The 17811-nt window shown below is 37.8% G+C and overlaps 2 protein-coding genes across 4 annotated transcripts in view; both read left to right on the top strand.

The window, feature by feature from the left end:
- LOC109194272 (collagen alpha-1(I) chain) overlaps positions 1-3523 on the top strand; it is a 99879-nt gene extending 96356 nt beyond the window's left edge. For both annotated transcript variants that reach the window (XM_019354425.2, XM_019354426.2), the window contains 7 exons: positions 1614-1667; positions 1767-1820; positions 2264-2371; positions 2535-2588; positions 2688-2742; positions 2893-2946; positions 3470-3523. In XM_019354425.2, the coding sequence (XP_019209970.1) occupies positions 1614-1667; positions 1767-1820; positions 2264-2371; positions 2535-2588; positions 2688-2742; positions 2893-2918 (351 nt within the window). In that variant the 3' untranslated portion in view covers positions 2919-2946; positions 3470-3523. The remainder of the gene's footprint in view (positions 1-1613; positions 1668-1766; positions 1821-2263; positions 2372-2534; positions 2589-2687; positions 2743-2892; positions 2947-3469) is intronic.
- An 18-nt stretch (positions 3524-3541) lies between these two features.
- On the top strand, positions 3542-13652 carry LOC100700711 (collagen alpha-2(I) chain). 2 transcript variants are annotated; one of them, XM_025909372.1, is made up of 15 exons: positions 3542-3704; positions 3791-3844; positions 3935-3988; positions 4149-4202; positions 4369-4422; positions 4714-4767; positions 4902-4955; positions 5498-5515; positions 5807-5860; positions 6228-6290; positions 6585-6750; positions 7938-8047; positions 8938-9018; positions 11157-11339; positions 12866-13652. In XM_025909372.1, exons 5-15 carry the CDS (start codon positions 4384-4386, stop codon positions 13013-13015), a joined length of 972 nt encoding a protein of 323 aa, XP_025765157.1. In that variant the 5' UTR covers positions 3542-3704; positions 3791-3844; positions 3935-3988; positions 4149-4202; positions 4369-4383; the 3' UTR covers positions 13016-13652. The 2 variants fall into 2 exon arrangements, with proteins under 2 accessions (XP_025765157.1, XP_019209972.1); XM_019354427.2 differs by lacking the exons at positions 3542-3704; positions 3791-3844; positions 3935-3988; ... (2 more) ...; positions 4714-4767; positions 4902-4955 and adding an exon at positions 5277-5385.
- The last annotated feature ends 4159 nt before the right edge of the window (positions 13653-17811 follow it).

The following is a 17811-nucleotide window of genomic DNA, read 5'->3' as shown; positions in this document are numbered from 1 at the left end:
TAGAGGAACATATATACATGCTGCATCGATGAGTCAGTCACAATTTACAGAATATGTTCTTTCTGAATTTACAGCTCATGTTATTTTCAGCCCAAACAGACTAAGGGTAGGGTAGGTTTACTCACAATATGCTATCCATACACTGCCTCAGCACATTTCACCCCAAAATTCAGTTTATTTGAGTAATGCTGAGTTTTGGAATGGTTAAGCGTACCATGCCAAGGGATGGGCTTGTGCGCTGTTCAGCTGGACACTGCCACAGCACACATCTAGTGCCCGAGTACAGACGTTGAAGATTTTTTCAACATCAGCTGCCTCTGAACAGCACAACTGAAAATTGCTGTTAAATAATAAATACATCTATAGGGCCACCACTGTTTTTCCACAAGTAACCTTAAAGTAGAATCCTCAGCTTTAATGTGCTTTGGCTCTTCTTTTTTTTTTTTAGGCCAACAGTCATAGTTTAATGACGTATGTGCATTATAGAATAAGTATGAGAGAGGACGTGTAATATTTCTTTCAGTTCGAGTTAAGGAACGATAGAGAGAAGATCCGTGGAATAAATGAGAAGCGAAAGAGACCACCTGAAGTGAACTTAGACCTGGATCATTTAACAAAAGCAGGCCAGCAGGGGAGTGAGGGAAGGGGCAGCCAATCCTAACATGAGTGCAGAGTTTTATTTATGTATTCAATGTGGCTTCATGGAACATAGAATAAATCAAAATTTTAAATATTGTGAAAAGTAATTTTTGAGTAACAGCAAACCTTAGCAGCAAATTTTTTTATGATAGATTTGAAAACGCTGCAAGAGGCATCATAAAATCATTCACTGGAAAAATCCTTTTCTCAAGGGAATTTTAATAATTGCTGCTTCGTACATGGGTGGCTGAGAGGACCTTTTCCTTACAAGGAAAAAACTGACCTGTTTTTTAAATCAGCATATTGTTTATTTACAGTACAGAGGCCTGTACTACGAAGCAGGATTTTAGCTGATGAGCATCAGTAATAAATATAGATCCTTAAATGCAACTTTATTCCTTAATTTTTTTTCCTACATCTCTTTTATGAGTCTTCTTCATCAGGCTGCGGACAACATTTAACCTTTTATAGGGCACTATGGTATTTAGTTCCTTCTATGACCACCCTATAAAGGATTAATGTTTAAATCAATCCAGTTTAATCCAAATAAATGATTTTCTTCAAAATTCATCTCTTGTCTTTTTTTTTTTACAACAGTGGTGCCTTATACTGGTATACTGTTTATGTTCTTTATAGATTTTTAATAATCAACATTTGGTGAGTAGGTGACACTCACAGGGATCATTTTCTATGGAAGAACAGTCACATGATCTCTGAAGGGCCTGTTTAGATTGGTCAGTTGCTGCCAACACCACCCCTTTCATGTGAACAGGGGAAACCCCGAGTTAAATTAGCATATTGATAACCAGCTACATGTGATCCTTTATCCTGATCAGTGAAGTGAATCCAGATAACAGAAAGCTACCCTGGGCATGCTGAACTTATTTCTGGTATAGAGCCCAGACCCTGCAGAGCTCTGTTTAAAGAAATGCTTAAGCAGTGATTTGAAAAGGTCTTCATCCATCTCTCTCTAGGGCGAGCATGGGCCTGTAGGAATTACTGGACCGCCGGGTTCAGGAGGCCCTCGGGTAAACTTTTTATTCATTTTAATGTTTTTTTTCTAACTTAGTGTGTAGAACATATATACATGTAAAATTAAATTTGCTTTCTCTTTCTCATGTTTCTAGGGGATAATGGGGTCACATGGTGTCAGAGGAGATCCTGGGAGGCTCGGACCACCTGTAAGTGCCTTCTAGTATCAGACAGTTGTTTCAAAGTTTCAAACTAATATTTCAGCATTGTGCTACTTTCTGTTCTATCCCAGCAAACACCAGTCAGTTAAGTGTCTGGTTCAGAACTTTAGGTCGAGCAGAATACTACAACAGTCAAAATTTTTATTACGATCTTTAAAATAAATCATCGCCAAAGTAATTTAATAAACGCCTGTGACCACTGAAGTACCTGCAGGTGTACAAGATGTACTGTGTACAAGAGGTGTACTCACACAGTTCTTTACTTGACCTGCCATCTAATTGTATACAGAATTATACAGAAGTATTCTACTTCAAAATCACATTCTCTTATGTTATCTTATGTTAAATGTTATCAGATTTGAAGGACAAGTAAAATTCAAAGATGTTACTAATGTGTCACGAGACTTGTACCACATTTGTGACTCCTGCAGGGTCCAGTAGGACATGCAGGACCAAAGGGACATGAGGGAAGTAAAGGAGAACCTGGGGAACTGGGACTCAAGGGAGAGCCAGGACCTCCAGGCCCACCAGGGGAGCCGGTTAGTTTGATATGGGTCTTATATGTATACTCCACTGTATAACATTTATTAAACTATAATGGTGCTTTGCCATCTTAATAATTACATTAAATCTAAAAACTGCATCTGTCTATAATATATGACCTCTTAAAAACGTCCTCATTAACCTTGATCACTTGTGCAGGGCGATGATGGTCTTCCAGGAATTCAGGGTCCTGGAGCTCTGCCAGGGTTAGAGGTGAAAACCAAACCACTATTTTGAATTGTAAAGACTGTACTTTTCCTGCTTAACAGCACTGACTTTGTAACTTCTTTTTTTATCTTCTCTTTTCTTTAGGGGCCTCCCGGAGAGGTGGGGACCCCAGGGTCTCTCAGGTCCTATAGGTGTTCCTGTGAGTGCAGTATATAGCATGAAGTCACTATAGATGATGAAAAAATGCCGGCTTGTTTAAAATTACTCTTCCTGCTTACAGAGTGTACACGTGATGTGTTTGTGTGCCTGAAAGATAGCCGCAAATGAGAAAAAAAAATTGTTCTTACAGGGAGTTCAAGGAAGACCGGGACCTGAAGGCAAACAGGGCATGAAGGGGGAGAAGGTACAATCCTCATATCATATCATATCATATCATATCATATCATATCATATCAATCTGTCTATCTGTCCATCCAGAAATGCAGCATTTTAAACACACCACATCTTAGTCAACTAGCAACAAGTGCACAAAAACACTAAAGAGGCCCTAGTGATATGTTGCACAAAATGCAATATTCAGCTGCACCCACACAGGAAGCATTTTGCAGCGATATGGGGACCAGAGAACACAGAAGATGAATGACATTTGATGATTTAAGCAACTATGGGCAAAAAAAATGATGATTCCAGCAAGAGTCACATGACAGGGTAGTAACCTGGAATGCCTATAATCACCTTTCAGCTTTAGAGTAATGCGCAACAAGTTTCATGAGACATTTGTCCATTCTTATGATCCCTCATAAGAATGGACAAAATGTCTATATCTTCTTTATTGTCACCTTTGGGTGCCATACATCTGAGTGTATATATAAGTTCTTGCCTTTTACTTTTCAAATAACTTTCCCCCTTTGTGTTTTGCTCTACAGGGAGAAGAAGGCAAGACTGGTTCACCAGGGAAGAGGGGTCATGTTGGAAGGAGGGTAAGGTTAAAGGTGGTTTATGTAATGTAAGGATGTAGCGCCATAGTTTAGTCATTTACACGCTAAGAAGCAAAAGATTCCCCGTGTGATTGTGGGAGGAGGAACAAATTCTCTGGGAGTTATGTTGTGAAGAGTATCCACGGCATGGAAAGTGGCTGGAAATGGCTTTAAGGATGTAACAGTGAGTCCACAGTTGTGATGAAGCTAAGATGATCTGTATTCAGTATTATTATTTTTCTTTTTTTATCATGGCGTATTCATCCTCAGGGGAAAAGAGGCAAGGCTGGAGTGAGAGGGCCCAGGGGAGAGAGAGGACCAAAGGTGGGAACACAACCATATGCTCTGTGTAACCCCTACAGTTGGTTTAAATATGAGATATGACCTAACAGTAGACTGTGCTTTATTGTTTAGGGTGAAAAGGGAGACACAGGACCGGTGGGGCTCCCTGGATGGTCAGGACTCATTGTAAGTGAATTTGTGCACCTACCTTCCATACGTCATACATCATTGTTGAAATTGCTTCTTCAGTGATCTACCACATTCAGTGAGTTGGAGACAAATGAATGATTTTAACAAATAGAATGCATTTATTTTTATGTGATGTGTTTTTGTGTTCTTTACCAAGGGAATCCCTGGCTTACGTGGAGACTCAGGTGATCAAGGTCAAAGGGGTGAAAAGGTAAACAAGTAAAAAGATAACTAAGAACAACTACAGTACTGTTCAAAAGTTTTGGGTCATCCCTGAATTCTTTATATTTTGCTTCCAACTACTTATTCAGGCTTTCTAAAGGTCTTTCAAAGTGTTTTTCATCCTGTCTGTTAACATATGTTTCATATCTTCTTAGGGTGACAAAGGAGACATGGGACTGCCTGGACTACCTGGAGTTGATGGCATGAAGGTAGGAGCAGTTAACAGATTTAAACAGAAAAACAGACGTAAACGAAACAAACAGGATCATTTAAGTTACAGTCTTTTGTGGGATGATGGTAAATGACTGTTTACTATGTTTGGATATATCAAGATAATTTGGAAAATAACAAAAGGAAGACAAATGCCAAATGAGATTCACATAGTGGTTCATTCTGATCAAAGAACGCTCATCCAGGTGCTTCTGGTTTTTATTTACTGGGGCCATTAAAAACACTAAAAACATTACATCACTGCTGCTTTGGGATTTTCCTTTTTTTAGGGTATCCGTGGTCTTGTTGGATTGCCTGGTCCTGAGGGTCCAAAAGGGGAACAGGTATACAAAACTAAAACTGCAGCATTGTTAGCTCTCAGGTTTAGAGCCTTGAATTTTCCAATGTGTAACTGTGTTTAAGTGATGTTAAAGACTGACAGATGTTTATGTTTCTCACTATACTGATGTTGTCTTAGGGAAACATTGGTCTGCCAGGGCCCAGGGGCATGTCAGGGATGCCTGGATTGCCTGTAAGTATTATCTCTCTCTAAATCTTTAATATACTTTTGAGTATGGCAAGCTTATGCAACATCTTTTATTTATGATACATTTTTTCAGCCCTCTTTAACTGTTGTATTTTTCTTGTTCTGTTTGTCATTTTTTCTCTCTGATATGCTAAGTTTAGTCAGGAAGATATATCTTGGACTTTTTCAGTATTTTATGTTTTCAATTCAAGAATTTCACATCTTTTGCTCAGACACTTTCTGCCAGGGTATGTCTAAAAAATGAAGACAAATGTTATTGTTTTATAATAACCCCTGCCATTTCTTCAAAATGCAGCCTGCTATCTGTTAGCCTACCCTGTTCTTCAGCTACCAGCCTGTTAAATCAATCAACCCACTGTGTCTTAAGGAGAAAAAATGTCCATTGACTAAGATTATGAAATCAGCAAGGCTACAGGTGACAGGCTCTTAATGCAGCTGATAAAAGCAGTCGGAAGTCGATAAATGCACTTCATACTGAAAAATCACACTAATGCCCTTTGCTTCCCCTGTCCTCTCTTTTCTTGCAGGGTTTGTTTGGATTAAAGGTATGAAATCATCACCTCCAGCTCTCTTGTTCTTCTACATCAAACACTCTTCAGCTCTTACTCACCAGTCTGTGAAGAAAATGGCCTGTTCTTTTTTTCCCCCCTCTTTTTTTATGTGACTCACATAATCATAAAGATGTCACACTTGGAAGTTTGCAGTCTAATGCGATCATGCAGCAGTCTTTATTTCCTTATCGGTGTATGTGATAATTAACAGTTTGATATTGCCATGTGGAAGAGTACAGAATTGTATTGTTATATTGTTGCTATTATATATAATTCTCCCTGCAGGGATTGAAAGGCTATCAAGGTCTGCCTGGTCCACCTGGCAGGAAGGGGCTGCCGGTAAGTCTACAACAGATGGGTAAAAAAACACGAGGTTATCATGTTTGCTTTAACAATGCAAACAGTTTTCTGTCTGTTGCAATACCTGGGCGCAGGGCTTTCCTATCTATACTGGTCCTACTTCATCTGATCTGGGTGGAGAAGAACTGTGTTTGCCCCAAATTTCCTCTCATGGGTTAGCAAAGCTTGTTTGCAAAGCTTGAAACAAAACTCAAACAAGGGTGTACAGCTTAATTCTAATTACCGTGAACTACATTATACTAAGATATTATAACAGAATTATTCCCAGTTATGTCAAATGATTGATATAAGACTTTTTATGTAATAGTTTAGGTTTAGTCATTTGAAGATTAATCTTGTGTTTTAGGGTCCACCTGGCATTCCCGGACTTCCCGGAAAGTCACTGAACGTGACCTTGTCTCAGCTCAAGGCAAGTAGTTTGTAAACTGTTTTGCCAATTAGATTTTGGAATTGTTGTTTTCTGTTATGAAATATTCGATTAATGTTGCCTATTAAAAAACATTTCTTTCCAATAATTGGAAACAGCATGTGTTTAAAAAAGAAAGAAAGAAATTAAAGATATAGAGATATAAAGAAATACGATTTTTTTTTTTTTTTTTAAAACCCCTTTGTATCAAAATCATTATTTTTCATTAAATTTACATGGGCTCTAAATATTAAACTTGACCGGCTCATATTCTCCTCATTGTCTTCCCATATCCAGGACCTCATGTACATGTCAGATAAGCCCAACTACCTTCTGATCCAGACGTTGCTGGATACTCTTCAGGAGGAGCTTCGGCTGCTTTTGGATCCTCCTGATGGCAGCAAAGAGCATCCAGCTACTACCTGTCTGGAGCTCTGGCTCTGTCACCCTGAATACAGCAGTGGTCAGTTACTGAGATTTTAAAGTAAAGCAACACTGAATGATTGTGTACAGGGAATCCCTAAGCTAGGTGGAGTAAAATAAGGGTTAAATGAGTGTGTCCGCCTCCATTACAGCTTTATGCTATAATAGAATAGATTTACAGAATAAAATACATTTCAGAGGAAAACTGAAAAAAGTTTAGTTTATTTTTCTCTTATTTGGTTTTGAGTAACAGCTAAATTGAGGCTTTGTAGATGATTGGCCTGCATATTCTCTGTGTAGTGTGGTTGAGCGGTTTACTTTATCGTCATCGGACCTTATAATCAAGGCCATCTAAGCCAAAACTTCACCTTACAACAAAGCGTCCGTCTGTTTAAGTACTTCTAAAATAATTTGAGTCATATAATCAACTGGCAGCATCTACTAGGTTCACATCCACCTCTTTCCCAAGGTCAGCTCTGATAGGCTCCCTGTGCTCATAGTTGGATAAGCTGCTTAAGATTATGGATTAAACCTATTTATATATTGTTATTAGAGCAAAACCAGTTGAAGTGCTTTGGTTTTTAACATTACCCCTGTACGTCACCTACCTCTGAAGCATGGAGAGTAAGTAGCCTTGTGAAATGTTTGCATTTATTTAGGCTCATTTAACACAGATGGTAGATTTAAAATCTTGTCTTGCTGTGTATGTTTTACTGCCACTTTGCTAAGAGTCCCCAAGCGCTGATATCAAGTCTCAAAATCTGTCAGTAAAATGCATGAATTCTTTTCCTGGCAGCATTGTGTATATAGATAAATGCTTTGTTTTAAAAGAGATTATTTTGAAGAGATTTTTTTTTTATACAACTTTATTTTATCAGCATATAATATATTGACAAATAAGGTCAACCTTACTGTATATGTTGTTACATATTTTAATGTATACTTATATATAAATGATAATGAATATGGGTAATTCTGTTTGACTATCAAAGATCCAAATTTGCAGATCATCAGCAATCCTCTGTTGCTTGTTGCCACAGGGATATTAATAGTTCACAGAAGACATATTTTTACACTTCAGCATCTTTAATGCTTTCCTTTTACAGGCCAGCATGTTGAAGTTCTTGTGTTCCCTGTATGTCACTGGTTTTACTGTCAGCATGGAGCATACTGTAATACTTTGATCCCTGGGTTTCTCATTGAGTTCCTGCTAACCTTTCTGTACAGGAATGTATTACATTGACCCCAACCAGGGCAGTCCTGGCGATGCCCTGCTGGCTTACTGCAGCTTCTCTTCAACATCAAAACAGACCTGCCTTCATCCTCAAGACTCTCAGGTATAAAGACATCAGCAGAGAAAGTCTGCAGGAAATTGTACCTCTGAATCAAGGACATGGCCACTATCATTTAATGTATTTGTATTGTAGGTGAATCGTCATTCACCTCATGCTTCTGCAGTAGTGACTTAAACCTGCAAGCTTTGTCTCTAAACAGGAAATTTCTTTTGCACTTTTACACTTGTTCTCCTTTTTTTAACTTAAATGTGAACAGTTATGAAGCTATGAGTGGGAATAACGTAGTAATGAGCACCTAAAATAAAAATGTTTGATTTGCTAATTTCACTGCTGAGATCTTCTGTAGAATACAAATTATCAGATTTCACTATTCCAAAATGTCTTGTCTCTTATATAAAACTAAATTAAATGAGCTATATCAAATATATTAGATAAAATGTATTTAGCTGAATTCACATGTCACCCCTCATTTATTAAATGTTTCAAATTCAATCTGTTTGCATCAGTTAGAGGTATGCATGAAGAAAACTAAGTTGTCTGGTTGCAGGAAGGAATGGAGCAATGCATGGCTAAATTACTTTATATTCATCTGAAGGGTATCAGGTCATGTAAAGGACAGAACCTATTATTATTCTCATTGTATTGTGTTGTCCTGGTTTCATGGTTGGTTCAGTCTGTTTAAAACCACAAAACACACTCACCTTTCACCCTATCTATGCTAATATAGTCCAGCCTACATAAATAATTGACTCAATAAACCAAAGAGAAATGTGAATTGGTCTTGGTTAGCATGAGTCGAACGCTGCTTTAGTCATGTCTGAGCAGCATGGTAATTCAGGATTTCATTAGCAACAGTCTGAAAATGTTGACTACACAAAAGTGGGACATACATTCGGTTTTGGAAATTGTGCCTTCTTTTTATCTGCCTACAGTTGCCAATGAAAGCTTGGATTGAGGACTTTTCTGAGGAAGGATCTTTTCAGTGGCTCAGCAAGCTGGATGAGGGATTTCAGGTGAGTGAATACCTCTGGGTGGCACTGCCAAAATTAAACATTAATTCTAGGGCCTGGGTTCTGCTGGGCAAGAAGTTCTTGGTGATAAATGTATAAAGTTGGCTAGATAAACAAAATAGGCAAAAGTTTCTCAAGTGGGGAAAATGTACTCTCACTTTATTAGGTACACATGTTCAACTGCTTGTTAACACAAATATCTAATCAGCCAATCATGTGGCAGCAGCTTAATGCATGTAGTTATGCAGACATGGTCAAGGCGACCTGCTAAAGTTCAAACCAAGCATCAGAACAGGGAAAAGAGACATTGCTAATGACATGGTGTCATGTATATGTAGTGGAGATGAGGACCTAAATGCACACTCACAGATCGACAGAGTTAAACAAAAATGAGCCATTTATTTGGACTGTTGACCAGAATACAAAAGGTGAAACACAAAAATACAAAAGGGAACTAAAAAAGGCTACTTACAGAAACCTAAACTGGGAATAAACACTCGGGAAAAAAACCACTGAAGCTGGGAAACACAAGGCAAAAAAAGTCAACTGATGCTCTGCTGTATATATAGACGGCAACTGCATATTTCTAAAAGGGTGACCGGGGGGCTGGAAACAGAAAATAGGGGAAAACGAGACGCATCTAAACAGAATCAAAACAGACGAGATTAAAGAAACAAAACTCAAGACGACAAACAAGGAACCACAACCTCCCAACAACAAACAGGAAGTGAGATAACTAAATGGGGAAAACACAGACATGACTAGACTAAATACAAGGGAAAAGACACAAGAGGATGAAACACTGGGAGAAGAGCTAAAGTCTAAAGCACGGGTATCAAAAATAAGGCCCTGGGCCCTGATCATTTGATGCCTTTCTTTTTCTTAAATAAAAATGTATTTTATGCTTGAGTATAAAACACCCTCTAAAACACTGATATTCAGTTGTTACTGGACACACATACATTGAGTTCATCGAACTTCATTTGCTCAAACAGTCGCCTCCTGGAGCTGGGACTGCAGGTTCCACTTGAGCCTGTAAATATGGTTGGAAACTAAAACAATGATCTAAAATAGGCTAAATAGCAGGAAACACCTCCTCACATTACACAAAGAAAACTGGAGATGATAATAATAATAATGCAATTATATTACCACACATACAGTGTTGGGGAGTAACGCAATACATGTACCGCCGTTACGTATTTAAAATGCAAAATATGAGTAACTGTATTCCGTTACAGTTACCCTTTAAAAGGGTGTTATTCAGAATACAGTTACTTTGTTGAAATAAATGGATTACACGGCGGTCTTTCCCTGTTTCATATGTTAGGCTATGCCCTCTCTATTTTTGGTAATTCCACGCCGGTGGAAACCCAAATAAAACACGCATTAAGAGGCTCTAATGCCTGTGTCTCAATCACTCGGCCCATGTCACCTCTACTTGCGGCCCGCATAATGACGTGACAAAATATTTTGTGTGGGTTTTTTTCGGAGGAAAACACTCACTGTGTTTGTGTTTTCCTCCAAAACAATAAGTTCCATTGGAGTGGCCTTTCAACGCCTCTCTCTGTCTCTCGCTAGCAAAGTTGACAAAGTAAAGTAAAGCTAGTTTTCGACTATGAGACCAACATGGAACCCGACGTATTAGCCAAAGGTCCGTTTATGGTTTTACACCTTTACGGTTCGGAGCTACGGACCTGTTTTATATACGCGCGGAATAGTTTTCTATTCGAGATCGCTGCAAAAAGTGCAGCCTTACCTAATGTCAACCTACTGTTACTCATTTTATATTAAGATTTAAAAATCTAGTGGGTATTGGTATGGCAAGTAGCCTTCAGTAATAGTAATTAATCACACAGCAATAGTACATTCATGTAGTTGCAAAAAGCGTGATAATATATTAAGTAATCCAAAGTATTCAGAATACGTTACTCTCATTGAGTAACGTAACGGAATACGCTACAAAATACATTTTGGGGCATGTACTCTGTAATCTGTAGTGGAATACATTTTAAAAGTAACCTTCCAAACACTGCACACATATAATTAATGTATTTTTTTTTTTCAGTTTTCCTTTTATTTAGTGTCTTTGGCCTGATTTATAATAAAGCCTTTCCGATAACTCTAATATGTTTTTATAGTTTTATTATCAAGGTGCTAATGTGGTCCAGATGCGCTTCCTGAGATTGCACAGTGGCACAGCTGTACAGAAGGTTTCCTACTCCTGCCATCCAGGACACAGACTGGGCCCAGCCAGCCGAGATGTCAAATTCCTCACTGACTCAAGGACACAAAGTTACCTCGGAGCAGTTCAAGATTGTGTGGTATGTAACAGGACTACTGGAAAATATCTTCCTGTTTTACTTTTTTTGCACCTCCTTTTTGCCAGATTTGCAAAAAGTTGAACAGATTAACTCAACATGGGCAGGGTGTAGAAGGACATAAAGCTCTGTTAATCCAAGGTAGTTTGGTAGGAATTCCCAAAGGCCTGAAATAAAAAAAAAAGTTTAAAAAGTGAGAAAAATATCTGGCATCTGTACAAATGTAGTGGATATCTGTAAGAGGAGTGAAGATATTTGAAGATACCACCTTTATACAAAACCAAAACTAAAATACTTTATACTGTACTGAATATCCTGAATGTTATATATATATATAAGTAAATAGCATGTTGTTTGTGGAGCAAAAAATATATAAAGTTTTCAAAAATCATGACTTGCTTATTAAACAGAAAAAAAAAAGAAAAGTAGTTTCATGTAAAATTTGAAACAGAAATTCCAAAAAAACTCCACAAATACAGGTGTGGTTACTGCAGTCGTATTGAAGCTGTATTTTTTGGTCCTGATATGTGTGTACATGTCATTCTGTCACTCTGTGTGTAAACACAATACCTTTAAAAGTTTTAAATAAATTCTGATACAACTTTGTTCAGGTGTACAGTGGGGTCATGTTAACAATCCTTTCAAAATTGGCTTACAACCATCAAGGTCTTCAAGGTCAACCTAATGATTTATTGATTGAAACTTGACAAAAGGTTTAATACCTTAGAAACTATGATTCTTACAGGTGTGGTGTGTCAACATATAGAAAGTAGCATGTAAAGATTTCAATTACTATGTCACATTTGACCTCAAGGTCAATAGGTTGATCTCAAGGTCAAAGTGATAATAACACTATATCTAGTATTTTAAAACTGTTTCTTACAGTCATTGTTTATATTGACAACATATAGGCATAGGGAATGATATATGAGCATTCTAAATATCGCAATATTTTGTTAGGACTTTGTTATGTACATTGCAGTTACAGGTTATAATCATTTAAATACATAACAGCTTGAATACATGTACGATGACCCTGAATAAGATTTACTTTGGGGGGTTTTGGGGGTTTTTTGAAAACAAAGTAAACTTTACGATCAAAACTTTTTTCACTTAATATTTATGACTAAACATTTAAGTGAATTTTACTAAACAATTAAATGAATGCTACAAATATAATATATTCACATAAATAAAAATAGTAAAAAAAAAATATTTATACTCAAAATGATGTCAGGTAATGAGTTTCAACAGGGAAAATAAGAAAAGCCTGCACTTTGCACTTTTTACTGCACTAAAAGTGCATTTCATTACTATTCCCTTAAAAGTAAACATTGGTCCGAGAGTGAGCTGTGTGGGCGGGGGGTTGCGCTGCGCTCTCGCAGTTATTCTTGTTTCTTTGATCATAACAGAGAGAGTACCATTTATGTATATTCAATTCAAGAGAAAGAGAAACTTATCTAAAGCTGATCTCTACTTAGGGTTTACTACTGTAAATGTTCAAATGTAATCTATTTTTTGTCCATCAGCCTGGAGAGGAGATGGAATCTGGTCCTCGGGAGTCTGTGCTGGAGTTTGAGGACCTCCATCTCCTTCCTCTGAGAGACGTGGCACTAATGGGAGGAGGAAACACGACATACCAGTTTGGCCTCACTGTTGGACCTGTGTGTTTCAGCTAGAGGTGGGAGAAAGCTGCACCATCCCGGAAGACTCTCAGGTCCAGGACACAAACTCTCTTTAAATCATGGACAAGTGGAACCTTCCAGTCTGTGAAGTTTTTGCTTCTTTATCCTCTAGTGTTGGAGGATTTTATCCCTCAAGTTCAGTGACTTTGTATGACTGAATCTTTGAGGCCAATAGTGCCCCCAGGCTTTTTTTCACGGAGAAGGCAATTTCGTTTACAGAGACATTAAATAATTTAAGTGTATGTTTTTTGGGGTTTTTTTACATGCATCCTTCATACAGTGTTTTGTTTTTTGTTATGCAGTTATGCAGGGATTGTGTTACAGCTTGCTCACTGTGTATATAAAACGTCAGACTGTCCTAGCTGATGTCTATAACAATGTGTTCTTTACAGGGACACAGCTTCTGTTGTCCCATAGGCCTGTAAAGCTCTCACTGTAAATCCACTATTCTAGTACTGTAAGTGAACCTAGGTCTCATTTTTCTCAAGGTGCTAATTTTATTCAAAAGACCACCATTTATTTAATACAAAAACCAATAGAAAGGGACAGTTATATTACTTGATTTTTTCTGTCTGTTGTCAACAAGACCAACTGTCTTCATCTCTTGAAATACAAATTATTGTTTATTGTTTTCAGTGTTTCATGTTGCTATGTTTTTTTTGTTTTCTTTCTTTAGATTTGTCTCAGGTATGACTACACACGTTGGCACTGAATCCAATGTTGCCACTCTGTTGTCCAGTTTTGTAGTTTGGCCTTTAAACCAAACCTAGAAAATCTTGATTTCAAACATTGGATAAATACACATAAAGACCAAAATCCAACAGTGATTTGCTAATGGTAAATGAAAACACAATATGTGATCCATCCCTCATCTTGTAGCTAGAGATACTCACCAGAGAACTAAATGTGATGCAGCACGAGAAAAGGCCAAGTATCCTGGCTGTGCACAGAAACAGCCAAGGAACAACCAGACTTTCTAATATTTCCAATGTTTATGATCACTGCCTGCAAATATCTCTCAAAACAATATCTGTGAAATGCATTTTATTCAAGAGTTTAATATGCATAACTTTGCATATAAGCAACACACAATTTTGACCCACATGCTCATCCAGCAAAGCTCTCAGCTATGAGGGGAAAATCCTCACTCAGCACAGCCATACTTACCTACGGGGTGAGCTGGCCAGACAGCCAGTGAAATGTGGCCCTTTAGCGATGCTGGTGACTTTTCTGACTTGTGGCGGTAACGCTGTGTGGATTGGCAGTCGCTACAAGTGACTGTTAATCTATTTGCATCATTACTGAAGTAGAATAATTTACAGAACGGATACAGTTTCAAACAGAAAATAAAGATAGATAAATGTTTTTTGCACGCTAATATAGAAGTTTTTAAATTTTAGGAAACAAAACCTTAAAAATCTTGGACAAATCTGTATTTCTCCACAGCTGAGAATAGCTGAAAAAAAAAAGTAATTATTAACTCCAGATTCATTCGTGGTTGTGCATAGTATCATGGTGGCGTAAAAACTGTAGCGCCCGTATGTCTCAGGTAATTCCTCAAAGTTTTTTTTTCTAACAGAATTCCACTTCAGTTTAGAGAAAAGCATGATTAGTGTAATGACAGTACTTCTTTTGGCTGCTTAGGTGTCGCCCCAGCGGATCATCTTCCTCCATCTCTAGCTCTCCTGTCACATCAACCCTCTGCATGTCCTCCTCCACTATATCCATGAACCTCCGCTGAGGTCTACTTCTTTTCCTCCTGCCTTCAGGAGCATCTTCAACATTCTTTGTCCTGTGTCCCTCCTTTTCACATGTCCAAATCATCTCAGCCTCACCTCTCTAACTTTGTCTCCAAACCGCTCAACCTGAGCTATCTTTCTGATGTACTCATTTCTAATCACGTCCATCCCGGTCACTCACAATAAAAATCTTAACATCCTCAAATCCTGAAATCTGCCCCCCACCCACCCTTCTGCCTTCTGTCATCTGTCTTTCTGTCAGTGCCACCATCTCCAAACCATGCATCATAGGTTTCACTACCACGATCATTAAATTTTGAGAAGATGTTTCCGCATCCAATAACTAAGTAGATAATAAAGTAAATAAACAAATTAGTAGTACATTTTGAATTGGGTCACACCTTTGAAACCTTACAGAAAAAACCCCTAAATTGTCAGACAAAAGTGGGTAATAATCCAATACAGTTTAGCATCACATAGACTGCATGCAATGAAAGCCTGCAAAGACATGACTGGTCAATACAACTACAAGTGGAAACCAGAGCTTCCGGTACCAATGCCTTGGTACACTCTACATAGAGATAGAGATTACCAGCCGTATTAAAGTTAATACTAGTTTCCAGTTCCATATTTGTAATTCATGTGCTTTATGACAGCAGCTTTGCATGACTCACAGTTGGAAAAAAATCCTTATTTACCTGACACTGATCCTTTGTGCAGCCTATTTTTTGTGCAGCCTGAAACAAACTGTTTTGATTTGACCCTTTAAGCCAGCTTTGTTGTGATTGGCTGTCCCTTGCAAACAGAAATTTCTGACAGCAAGTGGGTGGGTCTTTAGTGCTCACATCCAGAACTTTGACTCAAAAATGACCATTTTAATATTTATTCTGTCTTTGACATCACAGATCCAGTATAAGTAGAAAAAAATAAGTAATCTAAGCATTTACAGCTCTCTCTAACGACTTTTTTTAAAATGACCATTTAATTCAAAAAAATTGAATCAAAACTAGGTCTAGAAATATCCTGATTATCTAACTTACTGTTTTCCCCCATTGTCTTTAATGTCTTTGACAATACACTGCTGGAATCTGACAATTTGTCACATTTTAAATAAATGTTTCCTATCCTTCTCTCCCACACATTTAGTCCTACATCAGAGTTTTTACCCTTTTAACATGGGAAATGTGACATTCAGCCATATGAGATGTGTTATGCAAAGCAAAAAGTGAGACTAAACACATATAACCAGTAGTAGAGTAGTACCCTGACCCTGCTAAGCTTCTTTGGCTCACTGTAAAAAAAAAAAAAAAAAATTACCCACTTAGCTTTGAGCAATTTCTGTTTACCTGAATTTCTTCCTTATTCAATCTGCAAAGCGCTTGGGTCCAGTGGCAGGAGGAAAATCTCGTAGCTGCTCTGCACAATTTGTGCTTGTGTCCCAGAGTCGGTCAGCTGTGAGTGATGAGCAGTGTGCTGTAAAGTGTGCACGGAGAGTAAGATGTCAGGGAGTTGGTGGTGAGAGCCCAAACAACATCAGTCCAACTGGAGAACTAAAAAAACATCATTCTCAAACTAAAGTCTGCCGGGAACCAGAGAGCCAGAGGTCAACCAGATGAATTACAATTAAACATCTCAGTCACAGCTGTTTCATTCTGGCTTTGTGTTAAATATTTAATATTTTCCTTTTGTATTTAGATTTTATAATAGCATTTTATATGATTGCCTTAGCTGGCTGAGACTGATCATTGTTACTTTGCTTGTTTTGTAAAATTATCACTCTTAAAAATATGAAACAAAATGCTGGGCATCTAACTTGTGTGATCCCTCCATCAACTTGTTCAAAGTGTGTCAGCTGAATTAAAAAAAAAAAATACATATACGTAACCAAATATTGTCTCAGTGTAATTTTATTATTGTAAGTTTTGGAATTATTTGGTCAGTGAAAACCATCCAACATATTTTGAGTGTTTTTGATGAAACTAAGGTAGGAAGCTATAATTTTTTTTTGATATAAGATAGTGTTAGAGGACTTACCAAACAAATGTATATGACTTGACAGCATTAAAAAAGTGAAATTAAAGGTTCATTTTTTTTTTTTTAAAAAGTGCCCAACCAAACAGTTGATTTGTCACTTTATGGCGCTAATGCTAACATAACCTAAATGTTATTAAAATTGATTATTTGCCATAAAATCAGCCCACTGGACCCATTTTATTTATCCATTGCTGTTGATAAATTACATTAAGTGTTAGCACAGCAAGAATATGCTGAAATAATTTCCTCAGTAATAATTTTTTTTAACTTTCTGTGTTAATATTGATAAATATGGTAAAAATCAAGAGTAACATGTGGAAATCACAAATATCACGACTAATTACCTTTTGACCAAAATACAGTAGCTGGTAAATTAATATTACTAAGCTGTCAAAATTATAATTTCATGTTTAACAAGTACTATATGGACGCTAAGCAATTATATGGCTAAAAGTCACATGTTCCTGTGGCAGATTTGTGGTGGTGTCTCATGATACCATCCACCTTCAACCACAGTGTGTTTGAGGTCATCGTTTCATATGAAGCCAACAGGGCTGGCACTCTCCACCAGTATATTATTGCCAACAAACCAGATGAATGGGGCTTTAAATTGTTCTGCCAAGCAAGTTCATCTGGCATCATCCACGACTTGCTGCTGTATCAAGGGGGATCTACATTCTTCAATGCTCCCCTCAGTGAAAAGGAACAGAAGCCACCTCTAGGGGCCAAAGTTGTAAAAAACACTTTGCAAACCCCAAAAAACCTCAGCTCTTCACAAGTTTCAGCTTGGTCCAGAACTTGCACACGTCCTTGGGTGTCAGGTGCATTGGTACTATATGACCAAACTGCACTGCTGGAGCTCCCCTGATGGCAGACAAAGGCCTGATGAAGAAGGGCCATGGAGCCTGTGATTACAGGTCTGATGAAGGTCTGATTGCAGTAAAATGGTTTGACAACCTCATGCCTCTTTCATCGGTCAAACGGTGGAGCAATAAGTCCAATGCAAATCACCATTCC

This window comes from Oreochromis niloticus, linkage group LG7, assembly GCF_001858045.2.
Source record: "Oreochromis niloticus isolate F11D_XX linkage group LG7, O_niloticus_UMD_NMBU, whole genome shotgun sequence".
NCBI lineage: Eukaryota > Metazoa > Chordata > Actinopteri > Cichliformes > Cichlidae > Oreochromis > Oreochromis niloticus.
The sequence above is the reverse complement of the archived record's forward strand: the minus strand, read 5'-3'. Positions and strand labels throughout refer to the sequence as shown.